Source organism: Rhinolophus hipposideros (assembly GCF_964194185.1).
Source record: "Rhinolophus hipposideros genome assembly, chromosome: 9".
Taxonomy (NCBI): Eukaryota; Metazoa; Chordata; class Mammalia; order Chiroptera; family Rhinolophidae; genus Rhinolophus; species Rhinolophus hipposideros.
In genome coordinates, this window is record NC_138055.1 from 67,935,658 (window position 1) to 67,955,692 (window position 20,035).

At 39.0% G+C, this 20,035-nt stretch overlaps 1 protein-coding gene across 1 annotated transcript in view; it reads left to right on the forward strand.

The window, feature by feature from the left end:
• Window positions 1–11,102, forward strand: part of TPH2 (tryptophan hydroxylase 2) — a 96,824-nt gene extending 85,722 nt beyond the window's left edge. Inside the window, exons 10-11 of the mRNA XM_081059308.1 lie at window positions 9,470–9,603; window positions 9,732–11,102. Coding sequence (XP_080915434.1) covers window positions 9,470–9,603; window positions 9,732–9,906 — 309 coding nt within the window. The 3' untranslated portion in view covers window positions 9,907–11,102. The remainder of the gene's footprint in view (window positions 1–9,469; window positions 9,604–9,731) is intronic.
• The last annotated feature ends 8,933 nt before the right edge of the window (window positions 11,103–20,035 follow it).

The window sequence follows — 20,035 nt, forward strand, 5'->3', positions numbered from 1 at the left end:
AAAGTCATACAGCTGGAGCTTTTTAGTCCAGGCAGTCTAGCCTCCAGAATCCAAGCCTTTAACCAGTAGGCTACACGTCCTGGGATCCCTGTGACTAAGGAGTTTACATTCTAATGCAAAAGATAACCAATCAGATAAAACAAAGTGTAGCAAATGTGTCTCGCAGGTATTAGGCCATCCCTGGCAAGGCTTCCTGATTAGAGCCTGCTGCCCAAGCTGATTTAAAAAAATTTTTTTTTATTGGGGAATATTGGGGTGCAGTGTGTTTCTCCAGGGCCCATCAGCTCCAAGTGGTTGTCCTTCAATCTAGTTGTGGAGGGCGCAGCTCAGCTCCAAGTCCAGTTGCCGTTTTCATAGCCGGAGTGCTAACCATTACACAATGGAACCGAGTTGCCGTTTTCAATCTTTAGTTGCAGGGGGCACAGCCCACCATCCCATGTGGGAGTTGAACCAGCAACCTTGTTGTTAAGAGGTCACTCTCTAACCAACTGAGCCATCCAGCTGCCCCTCGGGCAGCTCAGCGGCAGCTCGTTGTCTTCAATCTATGTAATTGTGGAGGGCACAGCTCACTGGCTCATGTGGGAATTGAACTGTCAACCCTGGCGTTCAGAGCTTGCGCTCTAACCAACTGAGCGATCCGGCCGACCCCCAAGCTGATTCTTGATGAATGGAAAGGGTGAATGGGTAGAGGATGAGATACCCAGATCAGTCATTGGGCAGCAGTGTGTGTACTCTCGTCAAAGTCTGGCCCATTTAGGGAGCTGCCTGAGATTAGGCATGGCTGGAATAGATGATAATATTTAACATTTTTAACGTAACAAAAGCCTGATGTAATGTGGTAAGAATTGTTTTACTAAATTCTCAACAAAATAATCCATTTGGAGTTAATCTCAGCTCAGTGACCAGAATCCACAGCAATAGCCTGATGTCATGTCCCTGAAAGACCTCTCCCTTCTATAGCGTGATTCTTGCTTTCCCCGAAAAAAGAATTAGCCAGAAAATGATGTAGCTCTTGAGCTACATCTATTTACATTCTCCTCAGAGGGTTCATAAATTACGCCAGAAACAAAAGAAACGTATCTCATTGCCCCAACTTTCGTCAGGGCCCTCTGATCTGGTTAATGAGGCATGTGTAGGCAGCACTGGGGTGAATCTGTTATTTTTGTTCCTATGGGTGCGGACAGAATCGTCTGGAAATGGAAATCAGCCAGAAATATGTACACTGAAGGGCATTGTCTGCCGTGAATCTTCTTGTTCTGGTCCATCACCTCTGGTCATTAGCCTTCCATTCTCAAATTTCAGCACTCCAACATCCCTATGATTGCTACTTTGGACCATTTTTACAATTCAGAAATTCTTTCCATAAGAAATATTTTTTGATTGTTCACAGAGAATACATAACATGATGTAAATGCTTTCTGTAGCACCCCTTCTTTCATCCCATCCCATGGCCTGCTCTGCGTAGGTTTCAGAGCCCGCTCACATCACTTCTGAACACTTCTGTCTAACTTTTATTTGAATAAACAAATGACAGTCCTGGACCCAGGTAGGAATAACTTTATTAATAGTGTTATAACAATTCCAGTCTAAACACACAATTTTGAATGCAATTAACCTTGCCGCAAAATATTTTTTGCTCTTCCAACTGCAGCCCAAATGTAGGCCCCAGATAAGTTGTTGGAGGTTTTGGTGTAGTCTTTATAACTTTTACCTGAATATCCACAATTCACCTCTTCTTGAACAGAACCCATTTTAAAATTTGTGCTTTATGAGGCTGGATTTTCCTGAGTGTACATGTTGTACTTCAGAGCTGACCTAGTACTTCCAAGTGGTATATCTATAGTTTATAGGGTAACTTTCATTATTCCAATCTATTTTTTTATTTTTTTACAGCATGCTTCTTTTTTTGGACAACTTTTTGACAAAGCTTATTTTTATCTTGAAGACAGAAACACAAAATATGGAAAAGCTTGTAAAAGCTAACATAAATTTGATAACCAAAAAGATTATTTAAAAAGAAAAAAATTTCAGCAATGGTTGCTTTGTCTTTTGTTCTATTTATCTGTTCTGTCATGAACTTTCAGGAATTCCAAAAGTGTGTTTGGGTAGGGCCTTTTCATATCTTCATCATATGGAGAGAAGTTAATAATGAGCTAAGTGGTCTGGAAAACTGACTTTTAAAAAAGGTTGAAAATAGGATAATTGACTGCCATTCACCCACAGTCTGTCTAGCACGCGTCTTTCCTTTCACACTTTTTCTTTCTACCAGAGTTGGCCTAACTATTTAAGTCTCTCATTTAAAAATTTTATCATTCATTGATTCATTGATTGATTGATTGATTCATTCATTTTATTCAAAAAACCCCAAATTGAAGGTCTTGGATTTCAAGGAAGTTGGAATCTTTAATGAGGAAGTTCTAAGAAAGTGATTTATATGGATTTTTGTTGAATCCAATCCTCTTGCAGAAGCAACAGTGAAGCTTGTTTATATTACGTGGCAAGCAAATGATTTCTAATCGAATTGGCTGAGTCTTATTTGAAAAACAATCTATCACAAAAGCAACAGGCAATTCCTCCTTCTTTTTCATGGGTATTGGTAAAGTCTAGTTTTTCATTTCCTTAAGGGTAAACATTGTTTATTTATTTATTTTTTATTTTTTATTTTTTTTAAGGGTAAACATTATTTTTTTTGTAAATGGCCTTAGCACAGACCCCATCGTAGTCGCTGGAATATTATGTATAAATACGTCTGTTCTACTTTTCAGGTTTGATGAAGCCGATGGTTCAAAAAAAATTATTATTATTTTTTGGCTTTAGTTTTAGGGTATCCTTGCACAGTGAATTTATTGTACAGTTCTTTTATAGCTATTAATCAGCATTCACAGAACAGGTTTATATTTATTACAGTCATTTGTATTTACTATCACTTGCAGCAACTTAGTGAGGTGGTCAGAACTACTGCTTGGCCATAGAGAAGAGACTCTAGACACTGTAGGTTCTCTGAGGATGTCTGGTATATCAGCAGCATGGCTAGAGTTAGGACTCACTGCTCCTGAGCTCCCACACCTTTACCCTGTTCAGCTAGCTCACGCCTCCCTTCCTCCTCTCTTTTCCTTTCCATCACTCTTAGTAATGACTGAGCAAATGCTGGAGCATTGGGAGCTGGAAACAGGTCTTCAGTCTTCATGAAAGATTGCTTGAATAGCTAGGTGGTTTCCTCGTCCCTGCAGCTTATTCAAACTGATGAAACTTTCAATATCACTGATTTAGAAAAAAAAGTACGGTGCCATCATCACCCAGTTTGGCAATAGGGATGTCAATGCCACTTTGTGTTTGGTTAGCAGGAGGAACATTTGAGGGAGACTTAAAAAATATTATATACATATGAGACCAGACAATTAAGTTCGCGAATTTTCTACCATGTAAGTGCATAATACATACATACATACATACATACATACATACATACATATGTATGTGTGTATGCAAATGTACATATTTGTTGTTCTGACTTGGGAAACGATAATTGCACTGTGAGTGTAGGGCTGTTTGCAAATTTTTATTCAGAATCTAGGGCCCAAATTACCTATAATCTTGACTTCACACCTGAGTTTTTCCCCAACTTTAACCAGTCCTCATATAGGTTCACAGGGTTTGAATCTAGAATAGTTGAGATAATAATTCAGTGTCATTGCAGAGGCAGGTGGCTGGGAGAAGAAGGAAGATTTTAAACTGGGTGAAACAAGGGCAGGCACTGTTGTAGAGTAGGACCTGGAAGCCTGATAGCTAGGGCCATGTTTATTTACTTGTGGGTTCTAGACCCCTGGGGGATAGGAGCTGCACCAGTGGTGGAAGCTGTGACTGAATGCATATGTACACCAAGCATCATCCTGAGACTATATTAGCAATGATAAATAAATATATTGAGCATTTCTTATGTGCCAAGTACTTTGCATGCATTACTTACTACAGCCCTGGGTTACAGATACTATTATTATTTTCATATTTCCACATTAATAGTTCCAATTTTCAGATGAATACTGGAGCAGGCTTACAGAGGTGGAATAACTTCCCCAAAGTCATATAGGAACTTTAAGTAACAATTGGATTCTGGCAAATTTTTGATGTTGAAAAGAGACTTTTTAATTTAAAAGGCTAGCATGGCAAGTAAGTCTTAATTTGTGCACTAAAACCAATTAGTTAGTAATTGAGAAGTTATTGGGTCTTCTGTTAGTAATTGGGTCTTCTCTGTTGGGAAGACCGTACCCGGGCCCAATGGGAAAGGCTGTTATGGTCAATTAATGCTGGCTGGTATGGAGGGAGAATGGGGGTGTGAGTGAAGGCCCTGTTAAAATTGTATTGCAAGAAGAGCTTTAGAATTGACCAATTCTAATTGGTCAATGGAGGTCAATCTTTTCAGTTTATCGAAGAGGAAACTGTGTCTCAATCTGGGGATTTTTCACGTACGCGTGTGTGATATCACACCTCTGGGAAAGCTACGTTTTGAACCCAGGTCTCCTGGCTCCCACTCTTCCGCCCTTCTCTTTAGCATTATGGATAAATCTAGTACAGTCTTTTGAGCTAAGAGAAGGTGATTCTCTAGCATTCCTGTACTTTAAAAATGGCTTGAGAGTAATAGACCATCAGCCAGATCCTGTCAGCATTATAAAGCCTCTGTCTGCAGAAAGTTGGATTAATTCTTGCAGACGTCAGCATACCTGAACAACACTTCAGGAAGGATTCACCACGGAGTTCCCTGGGGACATTAAGCAGTTTGGCTTGATGTTTAGAGAATCCATTCTGGATTCTCTAGAGTAGAGGGCGTAAGAGCTGCTTTCCCAAACCCAGCAACTTAGAGAGAGACATGGATTGTGGTTGAGGAGCAAACTCAGTAGGACTTCACTCCAGTGAGCAATGGATTTTGGAATCAATGGAGACATGGATGCTTTTTATATCCCTTGGGCCACACTCTAGTATTCAGAAACAGGGGACCTCATGGGCTGCATGGATGTTCCTGGCAGTCCTCACACAGGACAGATCCCTGTCAGGTAAATGAGACCATTTATAGGTGTGATCACCACTTTATTTGTTCACCTCACTCACTGGCTGCTTCCTAAACTCCAGGCTCTTGTTATTCTCCAGGCCAATCCTTGGGTACCATTATCATCCCTATACTCATAACAGCCAAGGAGCAGCACTGGTCCCACACTCCATGGATGGAGAGGTCCCCAGTAAGGACCTCTCAGGCTCCTGAGGATAGACTGCATTTTTGAGAGCTTAGAACAGTTTTTCCTTTGAATATTACATGCAACAAATGTGATAGGCATTGCTTAATGGTCTTTGCCTCAAATTATGTGTTGCAAATCCACTGACTTTTCTTGAAGTCTGGGGCAGACTACCCTGTCCTCTGGGATTTTTCTTGGTCTACTCTCATCCCCTTTGCCAGTGAAAATGATGACACAAGCTCATCTGAGTATCCAGTGGCGTCATATTACATGATAAAATTTTTAAAAACTACACGGATTCCAGTCTCTGTTATTGCATCCACACATTCTGGAGGCGTCCTCTACACATAATGACTGCTAAGGTTGCTAATTTCCCATCAAAGCATTGCAGACCCTAGCAGATGAGCTTCACCCTCTTCTTGTATTTCTCCTTGATCCAGTGAAAAGTCTCTGGCTCAGCAGGAATGCCCCAGGGGAGCGGTGGTTTAAATGTTCTTACAGCCTGTTCTGCTTTGACTCTGTCCATGCTCCTGAATGTGGAACTGAGAGAATAGAAACACCAAGGACACTGAGTCACTCACATTCCTTTCTTTCACATGTCCTGAGGAATAAATGCACAATAAGAGCAACATACTAAAGTAAAATGCTCCGAGAGTATATGGCTGCGAAGAAAGCAACTTCTGATTCTGAAACCTGTGGTGAATCAACAGGAGGTCTATTCTTTATAGAGGAGCAACAGCTCTTACAAAAGGACAGTTTGTTTCTTGAAACTGAAGTTGTTTTAAAAATGTGGTCAGAATTATTAGTCATGTGGAACCAAAATGCCCTGATGTTCGCTGCACTGCATTGAATCTACCACAAATGCATTTGGAGGTGTAGTGACCTTCTGCTTATTATCAAGTATTTTGTGCGTCAAAAAAAAAAAATTAGTTCAGTCTGAGAGGCTCCCTGATTCATATATGCATTGATGTAGACAGTGGAAATTGTGAGAAAGCAAATCACGCATAGGGTAGGGCCATGTGCCCTTTCTCTTGTACGTCAGTCCTTTGGTTCACAAATGTATTTTGAAACTTAGGGAAACACACCCTTCTTCATGAAAGGCTGCAAATCAATCCATGTCTTTTGAAATTGTTGGGAGAATGCACCAAGACACTTGGCCAAGGTTAGGAGTTGTAGTGGATCTACCTAATAGAAACAAACAGAGAAGCAGCCAAAATGAGGAAACAAAGAAATACATCCCAAATGAAAGAACAGGAGAAAACTCCAGAAAAAGAAGTAAATGAAATGGAGGCAAGCAACCTATCAGAGACAGAGTTCAAAACACTGTTTAAAAGGATGCTCAAGGAACTTAGCAAGAACTTCAAAAAAGAAATAACAAGCATAAGAAAGGACATACAATCATAAAAAGGAACCAGGAGAGAAGAATACAATAACTAAAATGAAGAATGACTAGAAGGAATCATGAGCAGACTAGAAGAAGCAGAGGATCAACTCAGTGATTTGGAAGACAAGGTAGCAAAAAACACCCAATCATAACAGCAAAAATAAAAATGAATAATAAAAAAAAATGAGGATAGTTTAAGAGACCTCTGGGACAACATCAACTGTATCAACATTCACATCATTTGCTGTCTATGAGAAACTCACTTCAGATTGAAAGACACACACAGACCAAAAGTAAAGGTATGGAAAAAGATATTTCATGGAAATAGAAACAAACAAACAAAAATCTGGAGTAGCAGTACTTATACCATACAAAATACACTATAAAACAAAAGCTATAATCCCACTTCTGGGTATTTATCCAAAGAAACCCAAAATGCTACTTCGAGGGTACCTAGCATCCATATGTTCATTGCAGCATTACTTACGAGATATGGAGGCAGCCTGGGTGTCTGTCGATGGATGAATGGATAAAGAGGAGGTGATACATATAGACAATGGAATATCACTCGGTCATGGAAGGGAATGGGTTCTTGCCATCTGTAGCTGCATGGATGGCCCTGGAGGGTGTTGTGCTGAGTGGAGTATGTCAGACAGAGAAGGACAGATGCAATGTGGTTTTGCTTATATGTGGAATCTGAAGAACAAAATAAACAAGCACAACAGAAACAAACTCATAGAGACAGAGAACATTTCGATGGTTGCCATCTGGGAGGGGGCTTGGAGGTGGGTAAAAAGAGGAAGGGATGAAGAAGTAAAAATTGGTCATGGGATGTAAAGCATAAGGAATATAGTCAATAAAATGGTAACAACTGTGTATGGTGTCAGATGGGTACTAGATTTATTGGGGTGATAGATGGAAGAGGAGTTGGTGGACAGGGTGAAGGGATTAAGAAGTGCAAATTGGTAGTTACAAAATAGTCATGGAGATGTAAAGCAAAGGGAATATAATCAATGACATGGTAATAACTATGTATAGCGCCAGGTGGGTACTAAACTAGTCAGGGGGATCACTTCTTAAATTATATAAAGGTCTAAACACTATGGCTGTACACCTGAAATTAATATAAATTAATATTGAATGTCAACTGTAATTGAAAAATTTAAAAAGGGGGGAAAAGGCAAAAGGGAACGAGAGGTCCAAATTTCCAGGTATCAAAAAAATAAGTCATGGGGATGTAAAGTACAGCATATGGAATATAGTCAATAATATTGTGATAGCATGGTACAGTGTCAGATGGTTGCTGTACTTATCATGGTGATTGCTTCTTTTTTTTTTTTTAATGATGGGAATATTCATTTGCTGGGCTTCATACAGATTTCAGTGTGGAACAAGCAAGACTACTTGCATTTTTGTTATAAATAATAGAGGAATACATTTTTATAGTTGAAAATGTTATTGTACAGAAACTGTCTTCATTTTCATACATCTGAAATCCCACCACTTTCCCTAGAAGTAACCTCAGAAAGATGTCTGTATGTACCTGTCTTGATATCGTTCTATTCATTCTTTAGGTATATAAATGTTGGAGAATTATGGTGTACGCCTGAACCTAATATGATATTGTATGTTAGCTCTATTTAAATAAAAATCTTAAAAAGAAAAAAAAAAACCACTTAGCCCAAACCTCTCTGAGGAAATGGAGGCACAGGGAGGTGAAGTGATTTGCTAGGGTCGTCTAGTCAGACAGCAGCGACTCCTGGACTAGAGCCCAAGCTTTCGAATGTCCAGTTCAGGGCTGCTTCTGCTACCCCTTTTCTCTCTCTCCCCCAACTAATTTACCCTTTAAATTAAGAAAGAGACAGAATCTAGCAGAGCATTGATCAAAATATAGTTCACAACCACTTATGTCTGAGTCACCTTGGATGCCTTTACAATCCAGACCTACCAAATAAAATTGAGGCCGGGGTACCTGCAATTTCTTCACGAGCTCCTTAGTGATTCTTGTGTGCATTCCATTGAGAACCATGGATCTACAAGTAGGCAGGGAACATGTGGCAGGAAATGACCAGTAACTTTTGGCGTGACTGAATTTATCCTGAGAATCCAATCGTTCATTGTTCCTTGCTATTTTTCTGGTCAGTCCTGCAGAGAGTTGAATGGAGCTACTGATTGTTCAAAGAGTAATTACACTGGCTTTCCTATTTTTCTAATGCCTGCTCTTGGCATAACTATAACTATTAATACTAGCTCTTTTTTTCCAACCTGGAAATATTTATCTGCTGTATACTGCTCTGCTGTACTTGGTGGAAGGTAAATGAATGCTTTGCAAATATCCTCAAATACAGGCCCACTCCAGACTATTGATACATAGCACTTGGCCTCAAAATGTCTCTCAATGAGTCCGCAAGTAGTTTAGTCAGAGTCCCAATTACCTCTCCACATAGGTAATTATTACTTCTGCCATTTAAGTGAAATTTCAGTACATTGCTTATGGCAATAAATTTAGGACTGTATTAATACTCTCCCTGCTTCTATTCATGGCATAGATTAAAAATTCCAATTCTTTTGGGATATAACTTTGAATTATTTGTTCTTCAGTATGAATTGGGCTGATAATAAACTAAAAAAGAAAATACCATAATCTCATTTTTCTCCTCAGAGCCTAACAGACTTAAAAAAACAGACCCAAAACCCTAGCACTTAATTTACTGCACATATGGGAGAGTTCCATATTTCATAGCAGAGTAGTAACTGAGCAGTTCTGTAAACTTACTGAGCTATGTTGTAGAAATGTGACATCATGGCACTTTGGAAGTCTTACTACGGAGTTTAACGAGTTTTGTGGTATATTTTACAGCATGCTCTTTCTGACAAAGCATGTGTGAAAGCCTTTGACCCGAAGACAACTTGCTTACAGGAATGCCTTATCACTACCTTCCAGGAAGCCTACTTTGTTTCAGAAAGTTTTGAAGAAGCCAAAGAAAAGATGAGGTAAACTTGTTTTTCTCCCATCTGGAGAAAATGACTTCTTATTTTTCTGGCTCTGTTTCTTTCTTCTAGCTATCTCTGGTACCAACGAGGGTCCATCGCATATCCTCCTATTTCTGTTTATTTTGCAGGGACTTTGCAAAGTCAATTACCCGTCCCTTCTCAGTATACTTCAATCCCTACACACAGAGTATTGAAATTCTGAAAGACACCAGAAGTATTGAAAATGTGGTGCAGGATCTCCGCAGCGATTTGAACACAGTGTGTGATGCCTTGAACAAAATGAACCAATATCTGGGGATTTGATGCCTGGCCCAGTGTTATCGCCAGCATGATTCTTTTGGGGCTTAGCAGTCAATGTCATATAACACCAATAGCTTTCTGTGTCATGGCTTCCCTAGTCAGCATGCACTTATGTATATCTCTACCTACTTGTAACTTACCGTGTTAATGTGTGAAACACCATAAAGAACCCGGTGACAGGTAACCAATCACTGTATGAAAAAACTGTAATATGTTTAAATGTCTTAAACTGATTTGACATTCTTGCTTAGTGCTTTTAACCAAACTGCATCTATTTAAAAATTGTAGCAAATAGATCTCTTATGAATCTAGCTTATGACCTTATCTTTCTCAGATCTGAGCCTTTCCTCTGCGTTCATTAGATAAAATGAAAATAGCAGTGAAAGTGTTTCTATTTTTTATAGTATCAGTGCTTTCACAGCATTATTTGAGATAAATCGAGAATCGTATGAATTTCCTGTTACATTAAAAAAGATTCAATATGCTGTTTCAAAAATTGTTGAGGTAACACACTAGTTGTGATTTTTTAGGTTGAATACTTATACAATGTAAGAAAAGAGATCTTTTTATAAATGGAATATATAGGTTGCACTAACGTTGTAGAAACTGAGTTGTGGCATGCTTCCCAAAGTATTTTGGAAGGAAGTACTTCCAGAAAGGACTTTAGGAAAGATGAAACTGTGAGGAATAAATCTTGGGACTGTTAATTTTATCCTGGAATAGAGTGAATTATCATGCTCAGGTGTTTAACCCATTTCTCTTAGAGGACAATGAAATCATAGAACTTTGCTTTTAAAGATGTAGAAATTGAGCTTCAGAGGAGTTAAGTGATTTGCCCAAAGTAGCACAGTTAGTTGTGAACCAACATTTATAGCCCATTGCATATTGCTTTTAGATTGCTAAGAAGCTTAACTTGATATATGTATTTATGTGTAGCCAGAGAAGGGAAATTAATGCTTATCAAAACTAATGTTTGTCACTAAATAGAACTTGGTTTGTGATTAAGGCTTGCCAACAGCACAGATGTTTCTTCTCACAGGCCTAAACCAAGCTGGATCTCAGTGAGTCTGTCCATTTACCCAAAGTTCGGGCAAATTTGGGCAAATGAAAGTGATACATCTCAAATCTCTGGTCATACTTTCCATAAAAGGTATAATCAGGTGATTAAGTGAAAAAAATAAAAAACTGCTGAATAAATGAATGAATTTTATCTTCTGATTTCCTTAACAAACAATACTGTTCCCCTTATTCTGCTTTGGTGGTACAGGGTCCTGGGCAGAGGCAAGAGGAGACAAGAAAAAGTAGAGAAGGAAAAGATGACGAAATGACTTTTAAATTAGTAATTCTAAAATATCTACTGAAGCAATTTCTAAGGATGTTATTTTAATAAGAAATTACATAACATTTCAAACTAATTCATACTCTTATATAGGCACATGATGAGTCAGAAATATTTGGACTAAATATATTAAGGAAGAATACAGAGAAAGGGTTAAAACACTGATCAAAGAGGGAAAATTAAAATGAAAAATCAGAGGTTTGAATAATGGTTATGTTAACTATCAGGGATCTTTTATTTCTGTAGGATTCTCAGAACAACTGAAGTTTTGAGAAAGGATTTGGTGGATAGAATGTGAGAGTCATGCAATTTAAACACTATTCTAGGTGAAAGAGATAGGGGCTTGAAAAATTATTGGTGGTAGAGAAATTATGAATAAGCTGAACCAAATTAAAAGGATCTAAAATGATCAAGTAGTAGTATTTGCAGTAGTTTTATTGATCTACAAATACATAGTTTCTTACATTTTGCTTTGCTAGATCTCGATAGTCCTGTGTAATTATTTACTTATAAATATTAATCCAGAAAAGGAATCCAGAAATTTCTAGAACTAGTTGCTGAATTTTCTCAGAGGAGAAAATTAGTTAAGAAACTCTTAATGTCTGCCTTCTGTGTTGTTTCCATAATTTGGTGTTGGTTTAGACACCATTACAAAAACCCATGAGTAGCTAATAAGCTTTTCCCTCCTAGATGACAAAAGGGAGCCTCTTAAGTTAAATGTATTGCAGGAAGAATTATATTTAATTCTAAACAAATTCCCTCAATAAAAATAACATTCCAGCTGTCTTCTGATTGGCTTATAGTGGAATCTTCAGTTTTCTAACATGTGAAAAATTTATGTTGTTTAAAAAATATTAGAGTTGCAAAGTGAATAGGCTTTCCCACAGAGCTTATATAGGTATCATACAAGGAGGAGGAATTACTGTACTTGATTCATTTTAGATTTGTTCTCCATCCAGAATAGCAGTTACCATGGTTTTCACTGTGTGAAACAATGGGATCTTGGTTTCCATTTGTTGTGAGCGTTTCACATGTAAATGCCATTACAACTAATGGTGGGAAAAATCCTATAAAAGTTAACAGCCATCATAAGAAAAGTGTTGGCACAAGAAGTCCTCGAATGAAAACAGTACAACAAAATAATCACAGGCAGTTTTTTGTCATCTCTGATACCTGCTTAGTGTAACCATTCATCTCAATTATGCCTCATGACTCAAAGCTAAATTAAATAGATCCAAGGGCAATTACAAATTTAAAGACACTTGCTCACTGTCATCTCACTATGAATCACTACTTTATTTTCACTTTGCTGCTGACTTTAGTAATCAGCTAATCAGAAATCAACCCAAGGTTCCTAGCAAGACCAGGTTTCATACGTATCACACTGACAAAGACTGCCAGCCTCTGATTAGTCCAGTTTCCTTCTCGAAGCATTTTTGTCTGTTGTGAGTTAGGATCAGGTATCCAGTGTATTCTTGGATAATCAGTTGATTTGGCATTGTAGGAGCATAATAGATTGTTCATAAGTTTATCTTTTAAGAGTAGGGAACTTTGACCTAAGTTGGTTTAAATTTTATTTTTTTAATTTTATTATTATTATTTTTTTTACTTTAGCACTGAGGGTTGTGAAACTTGATTTCTGGCTTAGTATTTATTTATTGTGTAATTTAGAAATGATATTTTATGGGGATGATATATCTGTGCTTATCTTGCTTGCACATAGTAAATGGGCCTGAGCCTAATGAATGTAAAGCATTGCAACATTTACTAACATGAAAAGTCTAAAATGAAAAACAGTGTGCTTTAACGTGGAAGCAAATAGAAACACAAAGTTTCATTTTCAAATGGAGTCATGGCTCACATCATCTCATTTTCTTCCTTCGAGGAGGAAAACATTAACACAAGATGTAGTTGTCCTCCAATTCATTTGATCTAATTTTCAACTTGTAGAGAATCAAGCGCTGATGCTTACTCTCATAAACCTTGTCTTACTTATAATGAAAAAGAAGGCAGCCCAGAGTTTCCATGTGTCTGTTTTTTCCCCCCTTCCTTTTCAGTTTCCAAGACATTGTCTTCTTTTGGGAAATGATCTTTATGCAGATTGCCATACTTTGGGAAGAGTCAAGGGAATACTTGATTAAGTGGGGTACTGCTTCTTCTAATACAAGATTTACATGTATTCAAAATAAACCAGTTCTGGAACATGAAATGGTGACGTTTACATAATGTGACTCAAGGTCACAAACATTTATTCAGTGAGTTAGACCATAGCAGGGACTGTATCAGGCAATATTCTAGACACTGACGGTATAGTGGGGAATCAGATAGGAAGTTTATGCCCACTCAGAAGTTATAGTCTAGTGGAGAGATACAGGCAACAAATCAGGTTATTTGATTGAGATGGTGGCAAATTTTACGAAGAAAATAATAAGGGTAATGTGATAAAGAAAATGGAAGTGGGAGTATGGTGGCCAGGGAAGGCCTTTCTGAAAAGATGACATTTGATGAAAAACCATGGGATGAGAAGTAGCCAGGTATGTGCAGAGACAGTGTTCCTGGAAGAGAGGACAGCAAGATCAAACAAAGGCTCTAAGGCAGAAATGAGGTTGATGTGTTTGAGGAAGAGAGAGATTGCCATTAGGCTGGAGAGGAACGACAAGAGAATAGCATGGCGGGGCAAGAATGCATAGTACAGGGATTCAGAAGGGGTCAGGTGTACTCTGAATGCAGTGGAAAGTCCTGAAGGGCTGTAAGCAAGACAGTGACAAGATCTGATTTACATTTTTAAGGGGTTACTCAGGCTGCTGTGTGTAAATGAATTGTAGCGGGGTTGGGGAATGTGGGTGTGGACGAGAGTGGAAGCAGTAAAACCAATTAGGAGGCCATGGCAATATTGGGGGGAGGGGATCTGCAAAGTCAATATCTTGCTGGAAAATGGTGGAAATTATTAGAAATCGTTGTAATTAAGTAGGTTACAATGTTAAATGGTGGGTCAGAACTGTCAGATGAAAACGGGGAAACTGAAATAACCCGTACCTCAGTTGATTATCATTTGGCTGGAGGAGCACATATCCAACTATATCCTGTATCTTGGCAAATACTTAATGCTTCCTTTGACAAAACAACATCATGTTAAACTCGCTCTGGCCAGTTTTTAAGGACAAAAAGCCAGACTGGAAAACAAATGCAATTTTTTTTCTTGTGACTTACAGATACGGACTCCATAAGAAAAATGAAGTAGAGACTAGGCGTCTTGGTGAACATTGGTGGTGCTGACATACAGGGTAGTTCAGGACAAAAAAAGCTCCGTCACTCCAAGCAAACTAAATAGCTTTGCTCAATGTCCACTCTGGCCATTTCTGTAGGAATAGGCCATAGAAAAGTAAGTGAGTTAGTTAAGTCTATTTCCACTCTTCTCTCTGCCTCTCATCTCCCCAAATGTAAATTTCAGATACCCTAGAAAGGTTCACTTGTTGTGATTTCTTCTTTGCAAGAAGGATGGGTCTGGTGCAGCAGCTGGAAGTGTGTTTCCTTCTTTGGGAAGATCACAGTGAGCCTGATGTGCAACCCAAGGGCATCTGTGGTTGTGGAGCCTGCACACAGCATTCTCATCATCCAGTCTGGATATAGTTTTCATAATTGAACAACAAAAACATCTGGCAGATGTGGGAGGGTAATTTGAAAGCTAGATGGCACAAAGAAATCAAGTTCATTTTCTTGTCAAAATCAAATCTTTAAAAAAGATGCAAAGCTAGCTCTCACTAGAGAAAGATCATATTAATTATAGGAAGGTGGTAGGAGTTTCCTGGTCTCCTTCCAGATCCCGTGCAGTCTCCTAACTTTTTAGTAGTTCATTTCCATGGAACTAGCAGGATGCTGATTCAGTAGGTCTATTATTCCCAAAGGTTTGCAAACCACTGAATACATCTAATGTACAGCTTGCACCATTTCAGTGAACAGCTAACTTCATAGACGTTGATGAGACCAATTATTGGCAAGTGAATTTGCAGTGAAGAACACATTAGGTTTGCCACTATAGCAGTTATTTGTTTATCAGGATTGATGGAGGCAAACTTCCTTTTGATCATTACATCTGATTGATCCCCGCACATGGCATTGTGAAAAAATGAGGTTCCCAAACCAGATAGTTACTTGGAAGCAAAAATCTCCACCTTACAAGGGAACAACATGTTCCCTTATCCGTTTCAATGTGAAAGCCTAGCCATTAAGTTGGAATGGATCCTAATTAGCCTCCTCACAAATCTCTAAAACTTTTTGGTCGTTCCTATTAAGTGGAATTTAAAAGAAACCTATGTAAAGAAAGAAAGAAAAAGAAGCCTAGCTTTCTCCCTTCCTCAGGTATAGTCAGTATCAAAGAAAACAACTTGCAGGGTAACACTGCTGAACACAAGTGCAGACATAGCAATCCTGATTTGAAGTGGCATTGGAAAGTGTAATTTGATTCACCCAGCCAAATGATTACTCCAAGTACAGACCATCAGCACGGCCCACTCCAGCACATTTGAATTGGTGATCAGCTGACAGCTAATTGCCAGACAGAGTCTGCCTCTTGAGCTTCTGCCTGGGAACAGAGGAAATAAATCCCCGTGACTCCTACCTAGCCTGGACAGAGATATTTTTTGTTTTTTTGTTTTTTGTTTTTTCCTTTGAGGGAGGTTATCACTTTGCTTACACTGGTAGCTGTTGTTTACTCTATCCATCCCCTCTGTCATGCAGGGTGGCATGGAGGGTCTCTGGTCCCGCTCCCCACACAAGAACGCAGGATATGGCGAGGCCAAAAAGGAACACCATAGATAGGGGAGTCAGACCACTATAGTCTCACTGGCGGCTGGGTTAGAGACACAGGAAGCAGGAGCCACAAGATCCACAAACTGCCATCCATTTCTCTGCCAACCAACCAAACTCTTGCTAACTGCAATCTGCCATGCTAACTGCAAACCGCTCTTGCTAGCTCAGCCACCATCTTGCTAGCCCCCGTTTTCTGCTAGTGCAACCACGGCAGTTATATTAGTGGCCAGTCGCTCACTGGTTACAGCTGACGGCCAACTAGCCACAGCTGATGGCCATCCAATCACAGTTGATGAGCATTTACTACCTGAGCCAGCACCTTTCCATGTGAGGCCAAGAGCCTGGAAACTGCCTTCCTGGCTCTGTTCCCACACCCTCTTTGTCCAGTAACTGCACCATCCTTTTCCTTCTGTGAATCACTCCCCTATTCTTTGTGCATACGTTGGGTGAGCCTCACTCCATCTTCCAGTTGCAGGGATGGGCTTATGATCAAGGTTTGGTCAACTAGATATTTCCTGCCCCTGCCTACGATGATTGGTGCAGAGGTGGGCCACGCCCTGAGGTGGGCCAGTTATGGTCAAACCCTGGACTTTTCTGGAACCATTGGGAAAGAGGTGTGCTGCTTTTTTCTGTCACTGGTAAGTGGTGGTGTGTGAGTCTAAAATTTCTGGAAGCCATGTAGGGAATGCAAAGCCTAGAGTAAGAGATAGGGGCAATGTCTTAATGACATTGTCAAGGTCATGGATTTAGCTGTACCTGAAGCTAAATGTTCCTTTGGACTTTCCAGGTCTGTGAGCTAATAAGCGGCTCCTCCTCCCCTGTTCTCATTTTCTTGCTGCTGCCACTGACACGAAAAGAGTGCTAGCACCCAGGAAGAAAGCAGAAGAGGAGAAGCAGGGATTTCACACATGCTTACTTCATATTGTTCCTCTTGGTTTGGGAAATCACAACTTCCTGAAGAAGTACTATTTACATTTTTTTTGGGTGTAGTCTGTGCCATAGTAATATGGGAAGCCTGACCTGTTTATCTTCCTCAAATGCTGGGAACTGGATGACATCTTCCAGTGAGACGTGGCCAGCAAAATTTTCAATTAAAGTGTTTAATTAGACTCTAGGTGACTATTTGAGATTCAATATGTAGACCTCCAATTTGTTTCATGGAAAAAGAATATTAAGGGAAATTAAACTTTAAATAAACGGATAAGACTTTTTCTCTTGTTTCTTTCTTTTTTTTTTTAACTGTAATTCTTAGGAGGATCTGGTTTTCATTAGGATTGGGCACCTTTAAAGAAAAATTCTCTCCCAGAGTGTAGAAAAGAGAACATGGACTTTGGAATCATGTAAACAGAGGTACAAATTTTCCTTTTTTTGTTTATAGGTAGGTGACCTCTACAGACTGATTGATACCTTCTGAGCTTCAGTTTTGTTTTCTGTAAATGGGTATGAGAATACTTCATTTAAAGAGTTATCATGAAAATTAAATATTATGTATATGTCTAACCATAAAAATTACTTAACAAATGCTAATTTCCTTCTCTTATTTTTAAATCTATCAGCTCTTTGATATCTGCAGCTTCTCCTGTACTTTTAGATGGTGAAACCATTGTAACTTAATGGTCCAAAGAAGCACTAAATCAGTGTTAGGGGTCATTGTTTTTATTCCTGTGACCTTTCCTACTTTCATTGGACAATTTGGGTAGAACTGGCTGAAGCTCTTTCAGATGTAAATCTGTAGGCTTGTGGTCATTTGCATGATGGCCTTAAATCACTACCTGGAAATTCAAAAGCAATGGATACTCACCGATTCAGTGACCTCAGAGATGTTTTGCATTTCTCTCTGGACATCAAATTTGTATCTATGAAATGGTAATAAAAACCTATTCAAATTAATGAAACAACATAAAAGTTGGAACTTTCTGGAAGAAAGACACTAGCAAATCAAACTATTCATAGTTCATTGAATTGTGGCTCAGAGCCACCAAACCGTCTGTCTCAGAAAAACTGAAATGGAGGGCAGAGTGGTTGGTGCGTGTATATTCCAGTCCATCTACTAAAAGGCAGGTCCAACCAGCCTCTGTGTCAGAGGTACTGTGTTCCCAACGCTCCATTTCAGAGAGCAATTGCTTAGGTTTGTCTCTGATGAAAATGACGTTCTGGTCAAAGGGAACAAATTAAGGCCAGACTATAAATGCATTTTATTTGCAGAGCAGAAAAGGGAAGTGCTAAGTGAAAATAGGAAATTGGAATATTATGTGTTAGGAGAGCAATTCCTTTCATCCTTGCAGCTAATGGACCAAACAAAAAGTGAACAATTTGTTTCGTGTGATGATTCACTAACGCTAACTGACAAGGTTTCCATTTCTGAATCCTGTTCCACATGCAGCCGCTTGTTTTGTAGTGCAATAGTACAATTATCTGTCTATCTATTGCACTGCATAAACAGGATGCCTGAAATGTATGTGAGGAATAACCAGAGGTGCTTAAATCCTTCCTGTTAAATGAAGGAAAGAGGGAAAGGCAATATGGAGTGTCTCCTACTTGCTCCGACTGCAATAACCATTTGCTTCCTTTGTGATATCCTCTTTTGAAAATTCACTTTTAGAAAAATATTCTAATATGGGAAGGGAAAAAGGAGCTGGATCCAGTTTTACTGTGAGCTTTGTTCTTGCCTCCTATTCGTTTTAGTTGTAAATTAAACAACTTTGAACCGAATGCTCGTTCTGACCGCCAGCCCAGGCACACAGCAGTTATCCTTATGCGTGGCTTGCCTTTACGTGAGGACCTATGAGAGGCATGAAGACTGACATTTGACAGGTGAACTGAATTGGATCCTCATTTCAGGAAGGATTATAATCAAAGATCAATCAACTTTAGCTTTATTTTCCATTCCTAAACATTTACTTTGTTGACTTTTATTTTTGTATTATTTGCATAATTTGGGTTAGCTTGGCAAGCAATGGGAGGTTTATTACATATGACTCATGGAATCCAAGAGCAGGGATGTAGTGGGCCTCCCAAAGGGACTTAGAGCTCATAACTGGAAAGACTTCAAAATTTTCTCTCTGCCTTCACCTTTGCCTTTTCTGCACATCTGTTTCATTCCACTTTCCGGGACTCTCTTTTATCTTTTTATTCTCTGCAGATGGGAATCTTTCTACTCACCATTCTGTACGGTAGAATATGGTGACTCTAAAATTCTTGAGTTTTGCATGGTATCGTTTTAGCCAACGACAGTCTCATTGCCTCTGAATTTCAAATTTCGAATTCTTGGGAACGAGACTCTGATTGATCCAGTATGGATCAACTGTCTATTCCTGACCCAGGTGGCTGTGGTCAGAATGGGAGGGTAAGGGGATATAAATATGACCACAGGGACCCTTTTCTGCAGGTGGGGAGGCAGTTCTGGGTCCATATAGACCAGTGTCTAAACAGAGCTAAATCAGAATCTGACCATAGCCTTGCTCTGGAATCAGACCTTCTTGGTTCAGATTCCACTTCTACCATTTAGTAGATGAATGTCTTTTGACAAGTTACTTGATCTTGCTGTCCCTAAAATATGGATAACACTGAGCATATGAGCTTGCTACTTCTCTCCCACAGAGAAATAATTTCTATCTTAAGAACTCAGTGCCAACTCTCCAAATCACAAATATTCTCTCCTGCACACGCACACATTGCCCATTTTGTTACTTCTTTAGTCCCAAGAGTAATGAATAAATGCATCATAATTTAACCATTTCTCTAAAGTGGTTAATTTGGGTTGTATCTAAATCTTTGTGGATAAATGTCTTTTCACCCTATTTCTATAGACTGAATTCCTAGATGTAATGTCACTAGGTGAATAAGTATGAAGAATTTATAGTAACTGGCACATATCATAGAATTTTTCTGAAAGAGATGATATCAGCACCAGAATTTTGCCTGCAGTAGTTAATAGGGTTACAGGTCAGTCTTGAATCATAGCTCCTACAAAAGCTGGAAGGG